Source organism: Anser brachyrhynchus (assembly GCF_964034855.1).
Source record: "Anser brachyrhynchus genome assembly, chromosome: 2".
Taxonomy (NCBI): Eukaryota; Metazoa; Chordata; class Aves; order Anseriformes; family Anatidae; genus Anser; species Anser brachyrhynchus.
This window is the reverse complement of record NC_137695.1, coordinates 4,760,203-4,786,303: the sequence shown is the minus strand read 5'-3', so window position 1 is coordinate 4,786,303 and position 26,101 is coordinate 4,760,203. Positions and strand designations below refer to the sequence as shown.

Below are 26,101 nucleotides of genomic sequence, written 5' to 3'. Positions count from 1 at the left end.
AGTTGGCATCCAAAAACCAATAGGAAATAACAAAATCTGATAGTCTTTCTGGCTCCGAAGTTTCCCACTGCCTGTGGGCAATTGGACTTTCTGAAATCGTTTTTGTTCCATCTACCTTTCAGGCTTATAAACTGTGCCTGCTTTTGTTGGTTAGCAGTAAAAAAATGAAAGTGGATCCTTTCAAGTCAACTAGCACAACCATGAGCAGCAAAGGGCAGTATTTTATTGTGTTTTATGCAGAATTCTTTGCCTCTCCCCCCCCTCCCCCCAGTATTTCCAAATGGCAAAATACTTTCCAGTTGTGCCTTCATTTCCATCCGAAGCCCTCAAATGGCTTTGCAAATACTGATGGCATAAGCCAGACTTTAGTGGTTTAAGGAAATATTACTGGCCTCCCAAATGGAGGAATGAACGTGTCAACAACTTTTCAGAACTAGACATTTTTGGAACAACTGGAAGTGAAAACCTGTATAGAGTGAATGCAACATAAAAACTTGGCTATCATATGTTCTTCCAAGAGAAAAGATGTATTATTTAGTATGTTAAAATAATTTTGAGCTGCTGGCCTTTTCAGAATGCAACTAATACTACTGTGCTACCTCTAAGTACTGCTTATCACAAATCATGTGGACATAGGTACAGTGAAAATGTGATGGAAAGGAAATTCCTGATACAGCCAGGAATCTGAGTAAGAGTGCTTGATCTTTCCCATCACTGTATCCACAAGACCATAATTGCTGTCAGGATACAAAGACAAAAAAAAAAAAACCAGACAGTTTGAAAGTAAGGGGCTGGACCTGTGAAGTCCTCTGAACTTCATGCTAGAAAGGAATATTTTTGAGACTATTCTCCAAGTATGATAAGAAGTGCTCTGATTAGGCCTGCTATAGACAGCTCACCATATGGGTACAAGCTCCTGAGCTACTTGGTGCTTTTGTGTCTTCTGAAGCTTCATTATTCTTAGGTTCTAAGAGTTGTTTTGCATTGCATAAACTATGTTTCAAAGTGAAGCAAGCTAGCTGCACAATGAACTTACAAGCTGTAAGAAGCAGCATCTATAAATTCAGAAAATATAAATTGCTGAGATACATTTTTTTATCAAGTTACAGTAGTAAGATAGATTTCATTAGATCTTTAAACCATTTTATGTTAGTTGAAATCTAACAACACAAATTTAAAGTTTTCCCTATGTTCATTTAGTTTCATGTTTTAAAAATGAGTTGCTATTGTTTCAGTTAATTTTTTTATTATATTTCTTCCCAGCTAATACTGCATAGTGCCACAAGATATGAAGATCTGATTGTACTTCTTCAGCAGAATATTCACCAGGTACTATGTATTCAGCTGCCAGTCTTTCCGTATTTATCAGTCTGATATGATGTCTTCTGAATGTAGTTTCAAAAACATGCTTTGCATTTTAACAAATAGAGTGAAAAAGTCAGTTTTAACATAAATGAGAACAGTTCTTTCTGCTTTTAGTTTGATTTGCATTTCTTTAGGATTGGGCTTAAAAACATGTACAACAATTTAAATACAGTTCTTTTCTTTTTCAGTTTGAAATTGGCCCCTGTGGATGCATTCTTCTGACTGTGTCTGTCATCTTATCAAGATCTATCAATCTGTGAGTGTCTTTGTATCCATTTTCATAAACTGCAAATCAACCAAGCTGTGCAAAGCGAAAAAGAAGCCATGATGTACTTAAGTCGCTGGCTTTTTTAATCTGTCTTGATGTTTACTCTGTTAAATACAGGGATATTGCTACTTAGATTTACACATTTAATCTTGGCTTTCATTGTTATTGTTGTGAGTTTGAGATCACCCTTTAAATAGATACTTAGTTGTGGGTCACCAGTATGGATGGAGTTAAGAACACAGGAATATAAACACAAGGTAAGTGTGGCTCAGAATATGACAGCTTTCTTCATTTTGTCAAATTTTACTTCTGTAATAATCTCCTAGAATTATCTGCAAGGGAAAAGAAATGTTCCTTGACAACTTACAATAACAACTGACTTGAAAAGAGCAGCTGCACTTGAAAGCAGCACGGGTTTGATTTGTGTAAGTTGAATGGTGCTTTTATTTCTTGCATCTCTAAATTGTCTTGAAAACGAATAATGACTTAGTCCAGATTTGATATGATTTTGTTCATTCAATTGCTCACCCACTGAACTTCCTAAAAGCATTTACAGATATATTATTTTTTGGTTTTGTTGTCATTTCCTCCTTTGTTTTGCTTACAATAACACTACAGACCATTGGCTTATCTCCCTTTTTGCACTCTGACATGAATGACATGATAATGTTATAGCATATGTCATTCTCATTTTTTTTCTGAGCTAGTTAGAGCAGAAAGGTCTACATTAGTAAAGGTATTTGAGCAAGTGGTAATATACTTGTCACTTTTTAGGATTATCAAAAGCAGCAGTGTTCCTAATTCCTATTGATTGCATTGCTTTACTTGCTATAAAATGGTAAACATTCTTTAATAATTTAAGCAAAAAGTTTATTTTTTCCTCTCGATTTTTAACAGGTATGTTATGACAAGTCCAGTCAATTATCTGTGATTGCACTTCAGGTCTAAACTGAAGATAAAAATTCCTCGCAGCATCTATTTGCATTTTTAGATATCTAAATAGTTTTACAGGTCTAGTTCAAAATGGCAGAATTGTTTAGAAAATGTAGTTATTTTCTGAGCAAGAATCATGACTTTTTCACAGAACTTCATCTTAAAGTACCATTACTCTTCTAGCTTGGTACAGTGTAATACATTGCATAGGTACCTATCTTTTGTTTATAAGAAACAGGAATTTTTCTCTGTTGCTAGATACAGTGGAATGTGTTTGCAAACTTTGCATAAGATTTGTTTTAGAAGTGCAAATTAAATTTCACTTATGTAATTTTCAGTAATAGATTTGAATGGCTATGTCAAAGTACTTCTCTTAGGATATTACAAATATCAAGACAAATAACTCACTGCTCATATCATCAAGAAATATGTACCATTTAGTGGGTGTTACAGGCATTTTAAGTCATTATTTACATAACTGGCATAGTTCTAGATGAATATTTGAAGACAAATGAGAAGTTTTTTTATGTAATGGAATTTTCATCCAGCAGTAGATCTTTCTAAGCCTTTTTTTCATCTCCGTATTTTAAGAGAAAATCAGTTTCTACATAAAATTGAAAATGCCAAGTTTCAATTGTCCTGGTTTGTGTGCATATTCTATTGAAAAAGCTAGATAAATTATTTAATTTTTGTTAAGATACTGGCATATTTTAATTTCTCAAATCATGTTAAAATGCTTTAGTATGTGACGACAATGTTGACTGTCAGGAGGTAAAAGTAGGTAAATCTCTCATTTATAATTAATTGATATTATTTGTAAGATAGTTGTAGCCTAAGGATGGAATAGTCTTGCACCATGGTTATCATAAAACACAATTGTGTAAGATACTGAGGTATGTCCTACTAAAAGAAAACAAAGCATTTACATTTGATTCAACAAATATAACATTGGCATTTTGATTAATAAGTAATGAAATGTTTCTCTCTGTCAGAAGTATTCTTCCCAATATTTTCTGTTTCATGAATATTTACTTAAGCTTTCAATTCAGGACATAATTAGAATAAAATAATAACATTATTTTGTATGGTGGGGAAGCATTCATTAGTGGTTAAAAGACAGAACACTGAATGTAGACTAAATGGTGAGATTTATTAAATGAAGGATACAGATTTCCTTAGAGCAATCAGATCTGCGGACAGATGCTTTCCACACCTGTACAGATGGAAGACCGCATGCTGTTGTGGTCCTGCCAAATAATTGGGAATGATGGCTGCAGTAGTTGGTGGTGTTCACAAGGATCAAATCTGTTTGTACCTTCTTTATTCTGTGACTAACTTCTGGCCATTCGGAAGGGTCTCAATACTGCCAGCAATGGAAGAATGTCATCTTAAGATTAGCCTTCTAAAATTATGCCCAATCCTCCCAGCTCCCTCTGTAATCAGTGAAAAGAGAGAACATTCTCTAAGAGAGTCATCCCATCCAAAGATGTCAAGAAACATGAGGAGAATTGCTGATAGGTGGTGCCTATCTTTTTCCATTGAGTTTGGAGAGGGAATGACCAGTTTAGACTCCTATTTCTTAGATTTTTGCTATTTTGAGGATAATGTTGTATCTTATCTTTATTTACATTCTATGGAAATATTTTGATCTAGGCTCCCTTTATGCTTAAAAAAAAAAGAGAAAAAGGTCGTGATTCATTTGACATATCAAATATCAACCTTAGAATGAGATAAATCATCTTCTGAAATGCTGTTATCTCCCCTGTATATAAAGAAAATATAAATGACTACTCATGAAGAGGCTCTACACAGTATACAACATGTAGTCAAATAATTCTGTCTTACAGTGACTGGCCAATAAAATGGGAGGTGACATGCAGTGTTAATATTGCTAAAAATTATACATGATGAAAAAACAGTCTCAACTATTCTAACCTAGTGATGGGCTTTAAAAGGTTATTATGTAAAAGGAGAGAAATTCTGGCACCATTACTAGTAGTTCTCTGAATATACCAGTCCAATTTTCTATGATAGCCAAAAATGAAATAATGTGTTGGGCATTATGGTTATAAGAAAAGAGATTTTGACTTTATGTCTTTGCATAAATACATGAACTTCTCCTGTATGTATCTTGCATGTAGTCTTGTCTCCCCTGGTCAGTAAAAACACAATAGAACCCAAACACACTGGAAGACAAAAACTAGAACGTTTCCCTTTAGTGTGGAGTAGCTTCTGTGTGAGAACAGATTCAATCTTTCCTATTCAGCATTGGAGAGGGACAACTTGGATGTGATAAATATGTGGAAACCCATGACAAGGTTTAATATGGAATGATTATATGTTGTTTCACAGAGTCTAAAAACATGGTTGTCAGGGAAATTATCAAGCCTCAGATTTAAAAATCTTTAAAATTTAAAAAAAAAAATAAATAAAACCATGCTACTTTTTCATCTGTAACATAAGTAACTTTTGGTACTGGGAGATGAGGAGGCCAGAAGTATCAAGAAATTCACATAAATTTACTGGAAGGTGCATGCTTCAGTTCCTTTAAACCCACCTGCCTGAATGTAGCCTCCATGTGGCCCAGATTTTTGTTCTGCCTTGATGTTTGCTACTGCTGCTGCTGACTGGATGCTGGCTTAGGCTGACTTTGGTCTGGCTCCATGATTTTTAGGTTGTTACCGATTTTTTCTTGTAAACAGAAATTCCAGATTGCAGCTAGGTCTATTACTCTAAATCACCAAAACCTTAAGTATTTTTATTTAATGGGCCCACACAGCCAGGAAATGCAGAGTTTCGCACTGCTTTGTAGGTTTTGCTAATGAGTTTATCATACTTCATACACTAATGATCATCACTGGTAGAACTGATAACAAATGGCCAAAGAGGAGTGAGAATTCCTGAGGAAGTTGCTCAGAACGTGTTGTTGCTTCTGGTACAGGAAGGAATGCTAGTCACTAACAATTGTAACCTCTTTTTTTTTTTTTTTTTTTTTTTTTACAACCAACGAAGAATTAAAAAATAGTGGATGTGTTACACTTGCTCAGGGGACTGATCTTCCTGAATGTGCAAACTACATACTAAAACCTTCATGTTGTTAACAGCCACGAGATATTTTCCAAGTACCTTGGAGAGACCAAGCTACCAAGCTAAAAAGCAGGCTACGAGCTCCCGTGTGGACCATCTCATCACATCTAGCACTTTGTACTTTCACACCTTATTGTGCTTATCCATGCAAAACCCTTGCTATATTAGGATGTAGCTGGCTTTGATCTATTCATCGAATAGCCTTTAAATTTCTGCCTCTTGCCAACCAGACACACAGTTTTCATTGCTATATTTTTCTTAATCTGTGTAATAACTTTATTGAATAAAACCATCATTACTAGAACCTATTAGAGCTAAGAAAATGCCTTAGGTCAAATTCCTTTGTGGAAAAGCAGTGTATTGCCATTTGCAAGCTACCTGCAGACACTAAAGAGAGCCTCATCTGAAAGACAGACTCACTGCCTTACTCACAAATATGCTGGCCAGTACAATCAAATCAGCACTGTTTGCAGTCTCTTTGGTTGACTGGTGCACAGATACTTTATCACTTACTGGTAGCAGACTGCAAATGTAATACTGCAGTCAGCACTGGTCATTTGGCTCTCTCTTCACTTTTTTTGTTTTTGTGAGAGTTAAGAAAACAATGGTACCATCTGGAAAAAAAAAAAAAAAAAAGAGAATGATCTTACAAGTCAAGAGGAGGCTTTGCACTTCATTAAGACTCACCACTTACTAATAAATTTAGTAAAATATGAGTCCACACATTTTTCTTTGATGTGATCTCACAAATCTAATAACTATCCTGCTGTCGCCATTTCTCTTCCATAAAACTGTACAGACCCATTTCAAAATGATTTGTGTTGTTTCCCTTTGTGATCTTAGCAGATTTTCGTGTTGTGAGCTTTTGGTTTGTTTTTGTTTGGTTGGCTTGTTTGGTTTGTTTTTGGTTTTCAAAAGCTAATGCCTTTTTATTAAGTGAGATGATGTTTAGATTCCTTATCAATCGAGGCCTCATCACACCTACTAAGTCTGTTTTTAGTTACCAGTAATTTAGTAATCTTACCTAGTTTTCTGAAATCTTCCACCATCTAACAGATTTTTTTACTAAGGGGAATCATACAGTTAAGGGTAGATTCTGTGTTCTTGAGCATTTAGCCTTCATCCCTGTGGTACCATTTTTCTGAACTTGATCTTTCTTTCTAACCCTTCCTTGCAATAAATGCAACAAGTCATGTTGATGGCAGTTCAGTAGACGTATTCCATTGCAAAAAAAAATAAAAAATAAAAAAATCCTTTCCGTAATAAATGAAGCCAAGCCGCACTAGACATGTTATAGGAGGGAGAAATTTTGACTTGTGTAGACTTCACATGAAAGGAAAGCCTAATCAGACAGGCTAAAGGACCAGTGGCTACAATCCCTCTCTGACTATGCAGAGCATCTAGATTCAGCATTTGCAGAACCAGTATACAGTATACCTTCCTAAAGGAACAAATTGCTCATCTGGAGAATATGATTTTTAGGTGCTCAGAGGATCTTGGAAGAATTTTGCACTGTTGTCATTATTATGCCATGTACAGTGCTCACATATATCCATTCATCAACTTGGTTTTACTTCTCGAACTATTTGGTTGCAAGACACGTGCCAAGGACCTTCCTGCTTTGGTACAATATAACCATTCTGTCTTCACTCATCCTATCTTTGTAGGACAGCATTTCACGGTGAGCTGTACTGTTACACATTTACACTATTTACACTATTTATTTACAGTACAGCAATACCTATGAGCTGTAATAAAGATCGGAAGCCCTCTGTCAAACAGAGAGAAAGACTGGGGCCCAACAGTAAGACTGTCTTTACCTGGTGAGATAACTTTTTATCAAGAAAGGTATAACATCAGATAAGCATCACTGTAGTAATCTTTATCAAGCCATTTTCTTCTGTATCTTTCCCAGTTATATCATTCACTGTGAAATAACCCAGATTCTGACGTTACTTTACATTTAACCTCTTTCAGTCACATAGGACATTAAAAAGAAAGTGGTATTGTGTTGGTGCATGAATCGTGGGTGGAACAATGGGTCCTCCACCCTCAATCCATTTTCTTTAACTGACACCTTTTCCTGTTGCAGAGCCATTCGCTAATTTAAAGTTCCCCTAAAGTACACCTATTCTCATTTTAAAATCTCCTCATGTTGTTTGGCTGGTAAAAAAAGGCTTTCTGTGAAATGTTCATGTGGCTTGTCCAATGGCAAAAGCAATTACAAGTTCACATAAAAGATCCAGTCACATGAGGCATACTCAGTTCTTGATGAAAATATGCCTTTTTTTTATTAGCCAGTTTTCTGGGAAAATGGCTTTTCATAATCAGTTTCCCCCCACTTGAGAACGCCTGGAAGACCATCAGCAAGGGGAAATTACGCGTGTAACCAGTTTTCACTCAGTGTTTACAGCTCTCTAATATAAATACATGTCATCATGTATTTTACCACTTAGTCTTTTGGTGTTTGAAAAAGATAGGGAAGCAGTTATTTTTAAGGGGAAACAGCTGCTAAGTATGTTATAGTGCAAAAAATCAAGCAACTAGACCTAACAGACTAATCCATATTTGGGAGTCTCGGATCTCTCTAAGACCCATTTGTGACTTTACAACATGGAGGAAGCACAAGATTAGATTTACCAAGAGCAGTGAGAGGACAATAAATAGGAGAGTTTGTGTGGGATCCAGACCTTGGTAGGGAAGAATCAAGTCCTTGTTTGTTTGGGTAAGTGAATTTCTGTACCTGCTGCTTGATAGGTTGCATGCAGTCCTCAGGATCTTTCATGTCTTTGGTGCTCTGTTGTATGAACTGGACAGAGGCCCTTCTAGCTGAGTGATCACTGGACAGGCATTTTTTTTATTAAGTGGAATCTTAATGAAGCACAGATTACAGCTTCAGCTGCTAAGAGGCAATAAACAAGGGAGTTTGCTTGTAAGAAGTTAATATTTCTCCTTCAAAGAAAGACAAGAAGTCAGGGGTAGTAACAGAGACAACCTCAATAACATTCAAAGGAGGATGAGAGACAGATCTGAAGCTATGATTTGTATTCTCTGAAACTTGGATAAGCCGTGGAATGTATTGATGTATGAGCTGTTGAACTGTCACCTTACAACACCTGAGGAAGAGATGATCCATGGACTAAAGAATAAAGCTAGAGATGATGGTAGAATGGGATTTTGAAGACAAGATAAAAGAGAATAGGGTGTGACTCAACACAAACATATGCATCTGTCAATAAGATCTAGAGATAAGCAAGCTATAGAGCCTGTTAGATACAGAATGGGACCCAAGGGGAAACATGACCACAAAGGCAAGAAGAGGAAGAATTGCATTAGATGTAAAGAAGCTTGCTGAACTGAAGAACAAAGAACAAAAGTTAGTGATAAGGAAATAGAAAAAAATGAAACCAAACACAGCCAAATGGGGAAGAATCACGAAAACAAAGAGGATGTCCTGGGTTGTTGCATTCTTTCTGTTTGACATCTCACTAGGTAAGAGATTGATATATTGGGGAAGAAAGAAAGAAAAGAAAGAAAGAAAGAAAGAAAGAAAGAAAGAAAGAAAGAAAGAAAGAAAGAAAGAAAGACAGAAAGAAAGAAAGAAAAAGAAAGAAAGAGAAAGAAAGAAAGAAAGAAAGAAAGAAAGAAAGAAAGAAAGAAAGAAAGAAAAAAGAAAGAAAGAAAAGAAAGAAAGAAAGAAAGAAAGAAAGAAAGAAAGAAAGAAAGAAAGAAAGAAAGAAAGAAAGAAAGAAAGAAAGAAAGAAAAAGAAAGAGAAAGAAAGAGAAAGAAAAGAAAGCAAGAAAGGAAGAAAGAAAGAAGTAAAGAAAGAAAGAAAGGAGAGAAAAAGGGAAGAGAGCTAGGATTTACACAAATAATAGAGCAGCATGTGACCCTTGTCTCCCTGTTAATAAAATACAGGAAGCCTGTAACCAGCATAGGTCCATAGAACTGAGAATTGGATAGTGTGCAGGGAGGTAGGATGTTTGCTATGCATATGCAACGGAAAGGTTTCACATGGCAACAGGGGGAAAATCAGTATTGTTCCCCCTGTTACATCTAGTTCCATCTAGAACAAATCAGGATAAATCATAGAGCCTGAATGCCTGAAAAGAAGAAAGGTTAGCTCATTTTCTGGAGAATCTTCTGAGCAATAAAGAAAGAATTCAAATGAATGAAAAAAGTGTGGTGAACAACAAATAGCTCTAGCAAAGTTAGTCTGAATTTTGGTGAATAATGTGATTCAGACACGATCAGACTCAAACCTTGTCAAGGAAATTAACAAGCAATTCCCTTATAACATCAATAACAAGATATCAGGAAAGTGTGATGTTTTAGTTTTGGGTGAATGTGGCTGATATTAGGAATAATATAAGGAATGCCCCACAGCTAAATGGATATTCTGTCTTAAATTTCAGTAAGGAGAATGATATGGGGAATGGTCAGGATGACTAATTGCAATCCATGCATAGAAATGGTATTAATTACGTGGGAGGTGGAACAGAAGCTAAAAAAGTGATGGTCACACAATGGAAAAATATGCCAGATATCTTTTTGCCTAGGTGTTACTTCTAAATTTATGCAAGATTTTCTGAGCTATCTCTTGCTTTGTCAGACTTCATGAATGGGCTTTATCCTGGAAGCTTACTTGCTCTGTCAGAGTATATGGCTTGGCCCATTAAAACATGCAGTTACCTTGTATCTCTGGTGCAGTAAATCTGGGGAAGTGAATACTATGCATCTCCAAATACTGGCAAAACTAACACTTAACAGGTACAATGACAAATATGCTTAATGTCTTTTTTTCACAGTAGAGGTCACCATATAACTGTAGTAATAAACAATGCCTACATTTAAGAAAGATGGAAAAACAAACCAAGCAACTTAGTCTTTAACTCAGCACATTGAAAAGCTATAGGCAAAATTCTGAAAAGAGAGTAACTAACTGCAGAGGTAAATGGAAAATGGTGGAGAAAGCCGTCTGATTTTACTGAAGATAGGTTATACAAGACTGAACTAATATTCTGCTTTGATAAAGAACAGCCTTTTTAAAATGGGAAATGAAATAGATGAATTCTATCTGAACTTCAGTAAGCATGCAATTATAGAATCAGAGAATTGTTAGTTAAACTGGAAAAAAAACACAACTAATAACATCAGAATAAAATTAGTTAGGGGTGAGATAATAAGATGTTTTTGCATTTGATATCATGCCACATGAGAATTAATTTACTAATGTGAAGATAAGAAATCTTTTAAAAGTTGTACGGGTGATAAAGAAAGGTGCTCAGAAGAGTTATCAGCAAGGAGAAGGTTACTGATAAAGTTCATCGGTGATCAGTCTGAGATTAATCTTTCTTAATATTCCTTTCAGTTATGTTGAGAAGGGAGTGGTGTGCTAATGAAATGTACTAATTAATCAAAATTGAAAGGCACTGTCAATACAGAAAAGGAATCATGTTGTACAGAAAGAGTTGGCTCTGTTTCATGCTGAGGGTAATAAAAAAGATTTTTTCTTTTTAACTGCAGAAACTACAGGGTTGTGCAAACAGAGAGTACTCACTGCTGTGCTGTCACGGTCCATGAGTTATAAATGGAAGGGTAAAGAGTTGAGAAAAGTTGTGGAGCACAGAATGTCTTTAAGCCAGCAATATAAAATAGCATTGGATCTGCTCTTAGTACGTATTACAGTAAATAGTTTGAGGAGGTGAAGAAATATTACAGAATAGTGCAAGGCACTGATATATCCTCATTGAAATACTGTGTTACCCATTGGCTTACCCATTAAAGACAGAAGAAGTGTTGGTGAAGGGAAGACCAGGGTAATGAGAAATTTGTCTTATAAAAGGAGAAAAAATAAAAAAGTGTTTATCTTTTCTAGCCTAAAAAAGTAAAAATAAAAATAAAAATGAGACAGGCCGTGAATATTTTCTACAATGTAAGAGGGAAATGTGCCTAAGGAAACAAGAAAGACTGAGAAGAGTTATTTAATTTAAAGGACAATATTTGCACAAAATGAAAATACATCAGTAAACTTAGTCTGTGAATCAATAACCCTAGTCAAACTATAATTAGATTTCAGGTTCCTAAGCTATCACTGCAAAAAGTATGAGAAACCAAGAAGCAACTAAGAAATGTGGTTATCTGTGAAGGAGATATGGGATGGCCAGAGTTTACCAGACAGATACAGAGAATGTCATCTTCCTGTCCCTGTGTTTGCAGCTCAACATTATCCGAGGCTATAGTCCACATCGTGGCTCATGTAAATACAGAGCATCAATCTGACAGTTATCTGAGATATGTGGATTTAATAAGACTGTCCATTTAGGATTAAAGCAAAGGTCCATCCAGCCTAGTAGGCTGTCTTTGACAGTGGAAAGCTGTAGCTGTTGAAGGAAACTGCATAAGAAATGGGGTGAATATAGAGCAATTATTGTGCTGGTATTTTCTCCATGTTTCCGATAGTCAGTAATTCAGAGACTTCCTAAGCTGGCAGTTGTATCCGGACCACTGAGTTTATTAGCCCTTGATGAACCTATCCTCCATGAATTTGTCTAAACCCTTTTTGAACCCTTTTATTCTTTTGGCCTCCACAACATCCTGTGGCAATGAGTTCCCCAATATAGTTATGTGCCTTGTGATAAAGTTTTTCCTCTTGTTAGCTTGAACTGCTTGCCTGTTAAGTCTACAGAGTCTTGCCTAGTGCATGTTATGAAAAGTGCTGAGTACGGATTCTTTATTCATTTCCTTATCATTGAGAAATTTTTGATCCTCTGTTGTAATACATTAGTTGTCTCCTTTTGTAGCTATGGCTATAAGTTGTCTGTATATGGCCTGTACAGTCGCTTCTCATAGGGAAGCTGGTCCATTTGACAGGGGTTTCTTCTGGCCCTCTGAACTCTTTCTGGTTCTACTCTATCTTTGTACAGCTTAATTTACCATGAGATGAACTCACCTATTCTGTCTGTGAAGTCATCTTTTGCATGCTTCCAGGGTCACATTTTCTCCTTTGAAAGAACTACTGCCAACAAAAGCAATAGAGGAAAAGTGTAAACTCAAGAAACAAAATGTTCAATTTCTGTCATTGTCAAGTTAAAACTTGACGCAAACTGATAATTTGAAAGTGGCTGTTCATGCATTGCTTTTAGTTGGCTTGTCTGAGCAAGGACAGTTTTGTCAAAGCTAGCTAGGAGTTGTTATTTCTATAGCAACTGTATTTCTCAGGTTGTAAACTAAAAATATATACTCAGTCTGTCTGCAATGCTGACGTATTCGTGAGTATGATTTATCTTTCCAGACCTCATTATGTAACAATTAGATGGTCATACCCAAATCATGGTAGGCTCCGTTCACATTCATCAGACAGTGAAAAGGCATTTCCCAGTAGTTTCTTCCTCTGCTTTGCACATTATTTACAAGGTCCTCTAAATTACTTCAGGACTTACTACTTTTTTTCCACATACTGAAATGTAAAGTAGCCAAGGACGATTAGCTGAAGACTGTGTGTTCATCTTTAGATACAAAAAATTAGCCCATCCCTAAGTGACAAATTAGCTTCGTCATCTTCCCAGTCTTGTTTTTTCCCTTTCCTTGAGGAAATCAAAGCCTTTCAGAAATGAACACTTTTGATTTTAGGGGCATAAGATATATTTTTTTAAAATATCTCCAAAGAGGCAAAATAGAAGTCTGATTCTATTAAAAAGTGGAGCAGTAATGAAAACGGTCACATTTTTGCCAAATTTCAGCCAGCCTCCTCTTATACTATGTACTATTCAGCTCCATTTGCTAAACATAAGGTCGTAGTGGTTAAAAAGATCCTAGTTTAATATCTTTCCATAATGTGCTCAGCTCAGAGGGACATGTTGCATTCAATAAGAAAGATAATTTATTCTGAAAAATGGAACGATGGATTGAATATGCCAATTGCTTAATTACTTTCTGCATTAGACCTACCCCTCTGAAATATAAATACTTCTTATAGGGTGTAAGCACCCCTGTAGCAGCAGAGCTGATGAATTAAACGTGCATGATTACCCGAGTACGTGTACATTTCAAGAACTTTGTGAAATTATCAGGCATGTGAAAAAAGTGATAAATGAAGAATTGAAACCACTTCCTTGCTTTTATTGGTTTGCATCCCAAACAGCAATTTATTTATTTATTTTTAACAGAGGGGCTCTTAACTTCTTTTTTAAGCATTCATTTATAACCTTTGCAGTGTGCCAGTATTAAAAAAAAAAAGAAAAAAAAAAAAAGGAACATTTACACAATAAGCCAGTCACCCATCCTGTCATTTTCCACATCCCCATTGTAATTATTTGAAATCCTTGTGCCTGAAGAGGAGTTTTTCTCCCTCCCAACCCAAATTCTATTTTGGGAGTAGACTTGTAATTGTGTGTTTGTTAATATAGCTGTCTGTTGCCATGAACAAAGTGAGGTCACCAATTCTCAATTACAGCTTTGCCACAGAGTTAAGGGCTTTAAAACAGCTAGCACTTACTTAAATGCACCTTTTGTTTGTTTTATATTATTTCATTATGCTGTGTTCTGAAGTTGCTATCAATCTGAATGATATCTAGGTTAAAATAACTAGCATTAACCAGCTCGTTTAGTGATAGGCTGGAATTCTTCCTACTGTTAAGTTTGTCTGTGACTTTTGTATTTAATATGCAATGTTCAGATGTTCTCCATTAAAGACTTGGCAAGGGTTTTCCTGGAAATACATTGCGAATTTGTGTGTATGAAGCATTTTTAAAATGTTTTATTTATCTAACTTAGTGTTATTTAGAAAAAGTTCATCTGATTACAGTGCTCAAAATGTTTATGTTTTGGATTTGTATTTGTACACCTTAAAGCTTCAGTAGAGTGCTACAATTCACAATAATTTATCAACACGCTATCAGTGCTAAGGCTTATACTGCTTTTACAGTTTCATCTAAGTATGCTATTTTTCTCCATCTGTCCTAAGCTCTTAGAAGACTTTTTTTTCATTTTTTTTTTTATAATGTGTATATCCCAGAATGGATGAGTGTGTTGAAAACATGAGGCAAATTTCTGAGTAATAGGAACTGTCACAGCTGCCTTGATGTCAGTAAGTTATGTCACAGTTCAGACCTGTGGAAGGGTTGACTCAGAACATCTATACATCTCCAGTACTTTAAACCCTCAGTAAATGCATTAGTTGATTTTGTGTTTTTGTTTTTATAAAAAATCTTTCAGTGTTTTTTTCTTCTGTGATTTTTTTAACTTCAAATTAGCAGTTTCATCAAGGCTGAATATTAGCACAGAATCATCAACAGGAACATGAAGAAAATGAAATTTACAATATATGATCATATTTTTGGAAAGACTGTTTCAGGCATTCCTGCCCTAAAACTATCAGCATCAGAAACTGTGAAAAAAATACATACATATCACACCACATGTTTTTGGTTGATTTCTGTCATGACAAGATTTCCCCAACTGCTGGCTCCAAAGCCACCTATGCATTTTGGCTTTGCCACATAATAACACACAGTAGTTTTATATAAAAATAATGAGAAAATATAAACATTATATAAGAAAACACATATTATATTATTATAAAAATATTTAATTTATTATTTATATAATTGTTATATATTGAATACATACTAAAAAAGAAAAAATTTGGTTGCAAACTGAATGATGAAAAAGTTATGCCCTATGATGTAAATATCTCACAATGATTTTAATTTAAAAAAAAAAAAAGATTTTTAAAACAGTACCAAATTAATTAAACTACATGGAGATGAGTTTTGCCATGTTTTTTAGGTTCTGTGAACATATAAAATATGTCCACATTTCTTCAATGCATCAGAAAATCTGAACAAAGAAGTTCAATCACTACTGAATGGAGAATTCAGCAGCTGAAGGGGACTCGGGGCAAAAACTGAAACATAGCAAAGGTTGAAAGCAAGACTCCATGCCCACTATTATGTCAATCTGAGTAGGTAAAAGTCATGTGAGATCTTATGGACTGATCTGAAATTTAGCAGATCTCATTATCACTCTTTTGTTTATGAACTGGCTCAAGAACTGGCTCAATAATGTCTTCCTATTGAACACAGTGCTCAAGTGTATTTGAATACACGTTTAATTTCATATATTTCTTCAGGAGATTTTCAAAATAATGTCTTGTTTTCTGATTGAGTAGTTTCAAAGACTACAATATTTCCAGTTGGGGCAATGACCACCATTATGAGCCATCATATCAGTCAACATACTTCTACCTCACTCCACTTAGACTTATGTACTGAGGATGACCAAGATTCTTAAAAGTCTCATGGCTTTTCTGGGGTTTTCTGTTTTAATGTGATTATAAAGTGATAAATGGAAAATTCCATGCAGGGACAAAGTAGAATTAGTGGTAACAATTTATTTGCTGTATCTGGTTTTACACCTGATAGCCAAGATACCAGAATGGACAAATCCTTCATATTTGCTTGTCATCAATGAATCTCTTCACAGTCCAGCAGAAAACAAAACACATTGTTGTAGTTATCTGGTATGTTTACAATACACAAAGGGTACTTCCACTTCTGAGAAGCTGATGCCTTTTATTGTAACACAATGAATACACCTGCATTGAAGTTGGTAAGTCTTTGGGAGGTATGAATAATAATCTTAAAATGGTTTAGAATAGGTGTAAATCTTCTAGCTATATGCCTGATGTTTGTTTCCTCATCAGCAGAGATGATTTGAAAGGCAGATGTGTTTCTTCTTAAAAATCTGAGATACACCTCTAAGCTCCCATATTGTTTGTACCTACAGATGAAATTAGAACTTCCTCCTATTGTCTTTCTCGTATGTCCCATCGTCCCTAACTGACGCATATTGTATAGTCTACTCATATCAAACAGGGCAACAGCATTTTCAAGATGAAACTGTTTCTCAAACTAAAAAATGGCTGAAATCCAAAGATTATTATTATCCCATCCATTCCTCACAATGTTGCATGAGAGACTTTTCCATATCACAGGCACACTTTCTGTGGCCTTTTCTTTGATTTCCCACTAGCAAGAGATGTTATTATAACAGTTTTATAACTGAGACTAACTTGTAAATTATCTTTTAAATTAACAATAAAATGGGAATTGGTGTGATTTGATGGCTATGACAAATTTTCATGATTCTAAGAATCATTAGGACTGGAGATCTTGAAAGTTATACATAACATTCAGATTTTGTCACTCACATAAATCCCATGCGAAAAACAATTTTGTAATATTTGGGATGAAGACAGTAAATGCAGGATATCTCAGCGTTTTACTTAAAAAAAAATGATTTTTTTTAACAGAGCATGTATAGCCATGTTGAAGGAAAAATTCAAGCCAGCTCTAGTGTAAACAAATCCATTCAACTGTTACTTTATCACAAAACAAAGCCTTCTCTTTCTTTACTCTTTCCTTCTTTCTTTCTTTATTTCTTTCTTTCTTTCTTTAATTGTGTTTATTGTCAGGAAACATGAATATTTAGGTCCACAGAAGATTTTACAAGTCAAGCAAGAGTGAGAAGATTGGATGCCTATAGAATAACTAAGTTTTAACTTTTTAACTGATGATTAAGCATCCTCTCTACCTTTGTACCAAACTGAAATAGCAATGTAGCCAAAGAAACTGAGAGCAACGTGTTTTATGCTGAAGACCAGAAGTAGCTTTTTTATGAACCATAAAACTAATGTGTGGAGTTTATTGCCATAACTGTCCCAGAATATAGTCCAGTTTGTTCTGAAAACCACATTAGACATTTATGTATACAATAATATTTGCAGTTACATTATATTTGCAGGATAAAAATAATCAGTTATAAATTTTATGTTTTAGGGCACCAACCAATCACTAATTGAATTATTTCAGGAGTTATGGGAGAGGGAACTTGGTTTGGAGAGATATTACTCCATAATTATCAATGATGCAATTTCGTGGACTTTTGTCTTTGATGTCATAAAATAGAAGGGACCACATGACAGTATTATAAAAGTGTACACCTGGAGTCTTTTTTCTTTCTCCTTTTCATGGAAAGTATAATGCATAGGTAATATCATCTTCAGTTTGTGGATATATCCCGAGAGTCAATGACAGGATAACAAATACATGCAATTGTGAGAACATTTTATCTAGCTCATTCTGTAAGACAAATGGTCTACTAGTTCTGATTTGTAGTTCTACCTTGTGGTAGAATGGCTTCTCCTTTCCTCTACAGCTGTTTTCTTTGGTCTAGCTGTAAGTAACTTCTGTTTGCTACAGGTCTAGTTGATATATACTCTTTTTTCCCTGTGTGAAAATTCAACTTAAAGGAATTCTAAAATGTAAACTTCTATTCATACTCGGGAAACAGCATTTTTCCCCAAGATTTAGAGATATTAAGTCAAATGAAAAGAAGCAATTGTGCTTAAGTATTCCCTACTCTTTTTCAGGGTGCGCAATGATTTTGATGTGCTTACAAACCGTTTGATCGGCAGCCATGGCTATTGTACTCAGGTAAGTTAAGCGTAAAGTCTTGGACATATCATATGCCTCTGCACAGAGACCTGTGAACTGAACTCTGGGAAGAGATAGCATTTCTTATTTTAAGTACCTTACGTGTCTGTTTGTTTGTTTGTTTGTTTTCCCCCAGAATGTTATACATCTTCATCTTTATTGTTTTATCCTTGCATTTTGGCAGACTGTTGTCTTTGCTTTCAGAGTCTCTGCTTTTCGGTCTGTTAAATGAGTCCTGCTCAGCTAACAGCTGATGCTGACTAAAGCTAACTGGTGCTTCAAACTGGAGACTCATTGATTATAGCTGTAACCGAAAGACACATGGTGCTTGAAAATAAGGATTCTGAATTGCTGTCTGTCACTTGGGCTCATAACTTTATGTAGTCTAATTCCAGCTCATGCCCTGTACCAAATGTCTCCCACTGCCTGGCTCTAGGCCTGCAGAGGTGTCCAGCTGGTTGGAAACACTGAAGGTGGAATGAAGGTGGAACGTAGATCACAAAATTCTGGGACATGAATTACCTGAAAACTGTGACATGGGCATAAGTTATGTGGTTTGAATATGGTGACAGCCATTAAATGTACTGCCATTTTGGCTGAAAAAAAGGCAAGCTTCATGTTCTTCTCTTGTACTATCAATACAAGACTTTTATGCTGTGGTTACCTGGTGATTCCTCAAACAGGTGGTGGAACATCACTGGTGGTCTTAGAAGTCCTATAAGCATCAGTAAAAACCTATAAACTTCGGGGAGTCCTCCAGGAGAAACATTGGGATATAACTCTGTGCAGTTATCTCTAAAGTCATACATAAAGTCCAAACTGACAATAACAGTGTTAGTCATGTTTTAGGGCATAATAATTTTTTTTTTCTGGAAACTTTATTCTTATTTTCCTTCATGTTTCTTGCCATATGTTATTTATTAGTGGTTAGCTGAAGCTAACCATTCATTCGTTGCTGTACCACAGTCTGCTGCTACACATCAACAGACTAACATATGCTGCTACATATGTTATTTGCTGTTATGTCCTAGCTGACCCTTTCTGGCTCTTATGCTATGCAAAATGTTTGGTGTCATTGTTCCTTGAGCTTCATGCACATGCATGTGTGCAAATACACACACACATACACCCTGGCAAGAAAATCTTTTAACAAGTCTTGTCCAATGTACAAAACACATTACTATGCACATGCAGAAGTATTGGGATAGTACTACAGAGCTTTTAATTTATATCATTCATGCTGTAGCTTTCATTGTATAGAAAAAGGGACACCAAAATGTTTTAAGTTAAACAAAACCAAAAACATTAATCTGCAAATTGGATGGGATGCCATCCAGAAGGACCAGGATGAGCTTGAGAAGTGGGCCCATGTGAACCTAATGAGGTTCAACAAGTCCAAGTGCAAGGTGTTGCACCTGGGTTGGGGCAATCCCAGGCATGAGTACAGAGGGGGTGAAGAACACATTGAGAGCAGATCTGCAGAGAAGGACTTGGAGGTTTTGGTGGAAAAAAGCTTGTCATGAGCCAGCAGTGTGCGCTTGCAGCCCAGAAGGGCCACTGCATCCTGGGCTAAATCACCAGAGGAGAGGGCAGCAGGTGGAGGGAAGTGATTATCCCCCTCTGCTCTGCCCTTGTGAGGACCCACTTGGAGTCCTGTATCCAGGCCTGGGATCTCTACAACAAGAAGGATGTGGTTATGTTGAAGCACATCCAGAGGAGGGCCATGAGGATGCTTAGAGGCTGGAGCACCTCTCCTACAACGACAGGCTGAGAGAGCTGGAGTTGTTCAGCCTGGAGAAGAGAAGGCTCTGAGGAGACCCTATAGTGGCCTTTTGTTACCTAAAGAGGGCTTATAAAAAAGATGGAGAGCAACTTTTTACATGGTCAGTTAGTGATAGGACCGGGGGAATGGTTTTAAACTAAAAGAGAAGAGATTTAGATTAGATGTTAGGAGGAAACTCTTCACTCTGAGACTGAAGAGGCCCTGCCCCAGGCCACCCAGAGGAGCTGTGGATGGCCAGGCTGGATGGGGCTGGGGGCAGCCTGGGCTGGTGGGAGGGGTCCCTGCCCATGGCAGGGGGCTGGAAATGGGTGGGCTTTGAGGTCCCTTCCAACCCAAACCATTCTGTGATTTTATGTGTAACTTTATCAACACTAAATCAAGCTTGTACTAATGTCTGGTACAGACAAGATAGTTAACTGATTTTTTTTTTCTTAAATATGTCACAAACAGGAATTAGTGAACTTGCTTTTGACTGGCAAAGCTGTGTCCAATGTTTTCAATGATGTGATAGAGCTGAATTCTGGAAATGGAAATATCACAATCTTGAAAGGCATCGCAAGCCGCAGTGATATTGGTTTGCTGTCTCTCTTTGAGCACTACGATGTTTGCCAGGTATGTTTTGTATTCTTCTGATTTTAATTAAAAAGAAAACAATTAACAAATTTAAAATTGACTTGGAGCGAATATAGCAACTAAGAAATTATGGGCTTGATTCAGTTGCTCACTCAGAAGATTCAGATGCCCGAAGGCAGAGCATGGTTTTCCTTCTGGATGGAGGTCTGTGTCACAACTGTCAGCCCTTTGTAAATGGCTTGGGTAGTCTAGAGCATCTAAATCTTGTGTTTTTCTAACTGATCTCCTGGAGTGGAAGTCAGCTCACAGACTAACACTACTACGTACATCACATGAACTAGGACCTGGTCAGTGCAGTCTCTGGAGATGAAAGCTGTTGACCTGACTAAGCATAGGTGTCTGTAGAACAAGTTCCCCTGGTTGTATTCATTAAATCTCCACTGGTCATAGTGGAAATGAGACACTCAGCTCACATGTGGATACATATTTTAGTCATATAAATATAAGTGACTGGGTCTGGAGATGAAGCTCACCTGAAGTATTCAGTTTTCCATGAATTCCGATGTGATGGGGAGCCAGACTGATTGCATCGTCTGCTCCATGCTGTAGTGGTGGAAGTAGTCATATTGTATTAGCAATAATAGAAAATTGATGAAGCTGGCTATAAAATGGTAATGTTCCCTTTAATATGGCTTTGAAATTAATATTTTAGTTGTATTTATCATAAAAACTGAAAGATAGATTAAAAATTTCAAAGAACTAACAACTGTTAATTTATCTCTGGAAAAACTTGCATAAGGATTTCCCTGATTCTCCACCAACAGATGTTATCACCACAACGGACGTCTTTCCTAAAGACTTGTTCTATCTTAAACAGGCAATCTTGTGTTTGATGCTGGGATATTATTTGAAAGTCTCTTGCCTGTGTTAGATGCTAGATTAGATAATTGTAATGGTCCCATCTGGATTTGCAGTCAGTGCCTCTATACAAATTTGAAAGCGATTAGCAAAGAATTTGTTTGTACTGATCTAATATTAATGTGTGACTGAAAGCAAAGCTTGTTTTTAACTATTTCCCATATGGCTGAAGTCAGTTACATTTTCTTACTACTGAAAAATCTAATTTTTATTATTTTTAATAAATGCAATGCATTATATTAATCACAAGATCATAATAAGGTTTCAGTTCAGTCAAGAAAGCGTATCAGCGTATCCAAATCAGATTTATTCAGAGCAAACTGAACTAAAAATATATTAACTTCTGTTTCTATTTCAAGCTCTCTGCCCTTTCCTATAAAGAATGTAACACTTAAAACCTCAAAAAAAAAAAAAAAAAAAAAAAGAGGTTTTTACACTGCTATAGCATTTTTTCCATTCTCCAGTGAGGAAAATGACTTCTAAGTAGCAAAATGGTCAGTGAGGTCAGTGTAAGTAAGAGCTATTTCTTTCTCATCTGCCCTCTAAAAACAAAATAAAAAGTTACCCAGAGAGTCAGACACTGTCTTCCACTCATTCTGCAAATTATATGATGGAGGGTGTCCTTTCCTTCCAGCTTGGGAGCTGGACTCAGGAGTAGTGATCTGTTTTCTTAATTGGTTACAGAAGCCCTGGTACACGTTGTGTTTTTGCTGTTGTTTGGGTTTTGATTCTACACCACTTAGGCATCTGATGCAAATTGTCTTGTGTTTTTTTTTATTAAGAACATCTGCTCTGCATTTCAGTTCATATGTCTCAGAGCGTGCCCGTCTAAGGACTAGGACAAAAGTTTCTGGTGGATTTTGTTCACAGGTCAGGGGAGTCCCTACTGTGGCTTCAGCATGAGGGGCCAGATTCTGCTTTCTGCTACAAACTTACTAGTTTAGAGCAATTTAGAGAAAATAAATGGCAGTGATAGTTTGCTGTGTTGGAACTGAGAATAGAATTTGCCTGTAAGTCTTTCAAACTGACTGTTTTCTTCCTCTCCACATTTAAGTAGCTCCGGCATCCAATTACATTGTGGCTATGAGGATAGTAACTGAAACCAGGAATGGAAAAGAACTGTCATTTATCTTTTTCTTTTTTTTTTTTTTTTTCCCCAAGAAGATTGTAAGCATGATATATTGTGAATCATAGACGTAGTTGGAAAACTCCCTCTAGGTCACATTCAGTCAATCTCTCAGGGGATAATGCAGGATATTTTTATGTCCTGTTGTAAAGTAGGTGCTCTTTTAAAAATCTGTATCCCTGAAGTTCTTGCTTCTCTATTCAGATAGACATTTATCAGTTGATTGCAGTGTATATAACTATGATCCTGTATTTTTTCTCACTTGTCTAATTTAAAATATGAGAAAGTGTAAAAAGAGATTGGCAGGTACCTGTAACACTAAATGTGAAGATTTAGTTTTTATCTACTACACATCTTGTGCTTTGAATGTTCTTTCTTACATTAAACCTGACTGATCACTTACTTAGTTTCCTCTGATTAACACTCTTACTTGTACTCTAAGCTGCCGTATAAACAATTAATCCCCATCCACTAGACATTTGCAAGCTGATGTAACAGTTCTTCCCTTTTTCAACAGCACAAAGCTGTTGACAGCTGTTATAAGCTCAAAGCTTATTTTTATTGCTCTTCTATAGCCTTCTTCTTACTTACCAAAATATTTAGGAAGAGATATGCAAGATTTCAGGCTAGATGCACTAAATCCATGCTGTATCATTTTATCTCCATTGTCTAAAATGTGGAGTGTTTGTATATAATCCAGTTTCATTAGCGTGTCTACAGGGCATGAGAACTGAATTAATCTTTCTGTCAAACTTCAACAGTAGCAAATAAAACCAAAATGATCTGTCCCTTTTTCCCCCAAGATTGCCTGAAGAATCCCTCTGTTGCTGATCCAGTAATTTCTTTCAGTGGATCATGCTGAATGTGTTATCTTTACTGATTGGAAAAATGTGTGCTTCAAGTAATTTGTCTAGAATTGTTAAAGTCTAATCATCACTCTTAGTCCTAACATATCATCATACTCAGTATAGTTTTTGTAAGGTAATTGTTGCCTTTTTCTTTTTTTTTGAAAATGACAGATGGATTCATTCAATGTAATTCATATGCAAACATTTAGTTTCATAGTGAATTTCCACATTTTAATGCAAAAAGAGTTAAAGGTCTGTTGCTGTTACTTTTCCGTAGGCAAGTTACACATCTTTGGATTTCTTCTGTGTGTGCCAAGCCCATATTCAAGCTATATTAGTTCCATCTGATCCTACACATTTAACCAAGAGGACTAAATTAAGATTTTGGGTTTCCTGGGATTTACTTAATGCAGTTTAAAGTGATGAAACGTTTCCAAAACCTGCTCAACCCACATAAAATTGGTGCAGGTTTCCCTCTGTTTTCTGGTTGGCAGCATGCAGCATTTCAGTAGTAGTCTCAGAGAAGCTGTGTGGTTTCTGCAGCAGGGACGAAACCTCAGAGAAAGGGTTGAGGCACAGAAGTGGACAGGACAAATTATAGCAGTCATAAGTGAGAAAGTCCCTTCTTTTTGGTCAGAGTCTTTGGACTAAATGCCACATTAAAATTGCAGGTCAAAAAACTTAGAACGATGATATGTTCTTTTCAAAAGTTATTGTGAAGTTAAAAGTAGAAACAGATGAAAACAGAAGTTCCTTGTGTTTATACCAGGTCGTTTATATACCAGACTAACCATGACAAAAGAGAAAACTGTCTGCATTCTCAAAGGAAGAATTTAAAAGATGCTAATATTAATAGTAATGGTAACATCCCTTATGAATAAATCCATGCTTTGCATTACGATTTTACAGGGGGGCTGACAGATGAACAAAACGCAAAGTGCTTTTCTGAAGGTCATCCAACAAGGTAGTGGCTAACCTGGGAAAAGAGTACAGGTGCTCTGAATCTCTGGTTTCATAATTTGTACAATACTGGCTGGTGAATTTGGCTATACTTCTGAAATGCTTTTTGAAAGCACTTTAAACATGTACTGTTGTACAAAAAATAATGGAAGTATTAATGGCTACTCATCTCTTTTGAAAGGGGACTCGAGTTCTTCTTGGTCCTCACTGATTCCCTCCTGCCTGTAGACAGTCCTGCTATATTATTTAAGCCACCTACCTACCGGCTGACCTCCCAAACTCACCCTACCCTGATTCTTGTCAGCATCCAAGTCTCTGTGTCAGCTGTCAACATTTCAAAAGAGGCTGTTGCTTTTTAGTTTTTGCATTTCTGAAAATAAAGAGAAGTCAGTGTTGACAAAGAAGTTACATGCACATTTTTCCTATGTCTTTTCAAAAAGAGAGGGAAGCATAAATGAACAGAATTTATTCATTAAAATTCCACAGATGGGAAATATTATCTTTGGGCCCTTTGATGAAACCAGCACACTCTGTGCTATAACAAGACCTACTTGAATTATTAAATTCAGCACACATGCTCTGTCTTGTGGAACCTCACCTGTTTATTTGCCCCGTGGAACATCCTTCCTATAACCTTCTGCACAGGGAAATACGTCTGCTAAACTGGCGCCTTTCTCAGTCAGTTGGACTGGCTTCAAGCCAGGTCTTTGGTGGTGCTGTGGGGGGAGAGAGTTAGAAAGAGGTTTTTAAACATCTTGTTTAAGAAACCATCAATAAAAATACGCGTGTTCAAAATTGAAACTGGTGGTCGGTTTTATTTTCCGATTATTTTTCAGTAATGGGTAGGCAGTAGAGATTGTGCCTCATTGATGCATTCTTTCTGCAAGTGACCCTGCTATTCATGTAAGATATTTTGTAGAATCATAGAATATCCAAGTTGGAAGGGATCCACAAGGATCATCGAGCCCAAGTCCTGGGTCTCCAAACACGCCCTCCCAATAAAATAAAATCAGATCATATGTCTTAGAGCATTGTCCAAACACTTCTTCAAACACTTATGTTTCTGTGAGTGCTACCGGGAGCAAACACACATGATACGTACAAGTTTGACTGAAACAAAGCTGACAAGACATTGGGCATTTCAAAAGTCTGTTCTTCATTCCCGTTTTTTTTTTAAATCTCCCTTTCTAGCTTGTAAATGAAATTTTATTTAATGAAGTCCTATTGTGTTCCTCCTGGCCATTTTCTTTTTTCTCAGTCACTGTTGCTGAAATATTGGCATTGATTTCTTGTCAACATTCTTCCAAATAAAATCTAATCACAGCATTTTTGTTTAAGACAATAAGAATAATAAACCTCACATCTTTAAAAGAATTTTTCATTCTTTGCAAACAGACAAAACAGAAAATGGAAAGTCAAATATTGTCCACATATCCCTTTAGATTTCAAGTACCCATATTTGGGTCTGGATTTATGCCTAATTTTAACTCCCTCGTAGGCTGAAAATGCTTAGGAAAGGAGTCCAGCCAAATCCTTTTATAGATGATGAACAGGGGTGTCCAAATCTCTGATAATACCCATATCTTCCTTGTTTGTTTTTACAGAGAGCCAAAGCATAGGGGCCAACCTAAGTTAGAAGGCCTTCAAATAAACGGTGGAGATAAATGGACTGGAACTTGTTGTTGTAGTCAAGGAACTTATTGAAATGAACTATAAACTCCTCCATGTGGACTGAAGGAATA

General features: G+C 36.2%; 1 protein-coding gene across 5 annotated transcripts in view; it reads left to right on the top strand.

The window, feature by feature from the left end:
• MINDY4 (MINDY lysine 48 deubiquitinase 4) overlaps positions 1 to 26,101 on the top strand; it is an 84,976-nt gene that overhangs the window by 40,042 nt on the left and 18,833 nt on the right. For 4 of the 5 annotated variants that reach the window (XR_013945901.1, XM_080578518.1, XM_080578517.1 and 1 more), the window contains exons 12-15: positions 1,264 to 1,329; positions 1,554 to 1,621; positions 18,088 to 18,151; positions 20,385 to 20,546. Coding sequence is in view for 4 of the 5 variants with exons in the window: in XM_080578518.1 (XP_080434644.1) it covers positions 1,264 to 1,329; positions 1,554 to 1,621; positions 18,088 to 18,151; positions 20,385 to 20,546 (360 nt within the window). In the remaining variant the exon portion in view is untranslated. Of the gene's footprint in view, positions 1 to 1,263; positions 1,330 to 1,553; positions 1,622 to 18,087; positions 18,152 to 20,384; positions 20,547 to 25,963; positions 26,059 to 26,101 lie in introns of those variants that run through there. The other variant, XM_080578520.1, reaches the window with a different exon arrangement.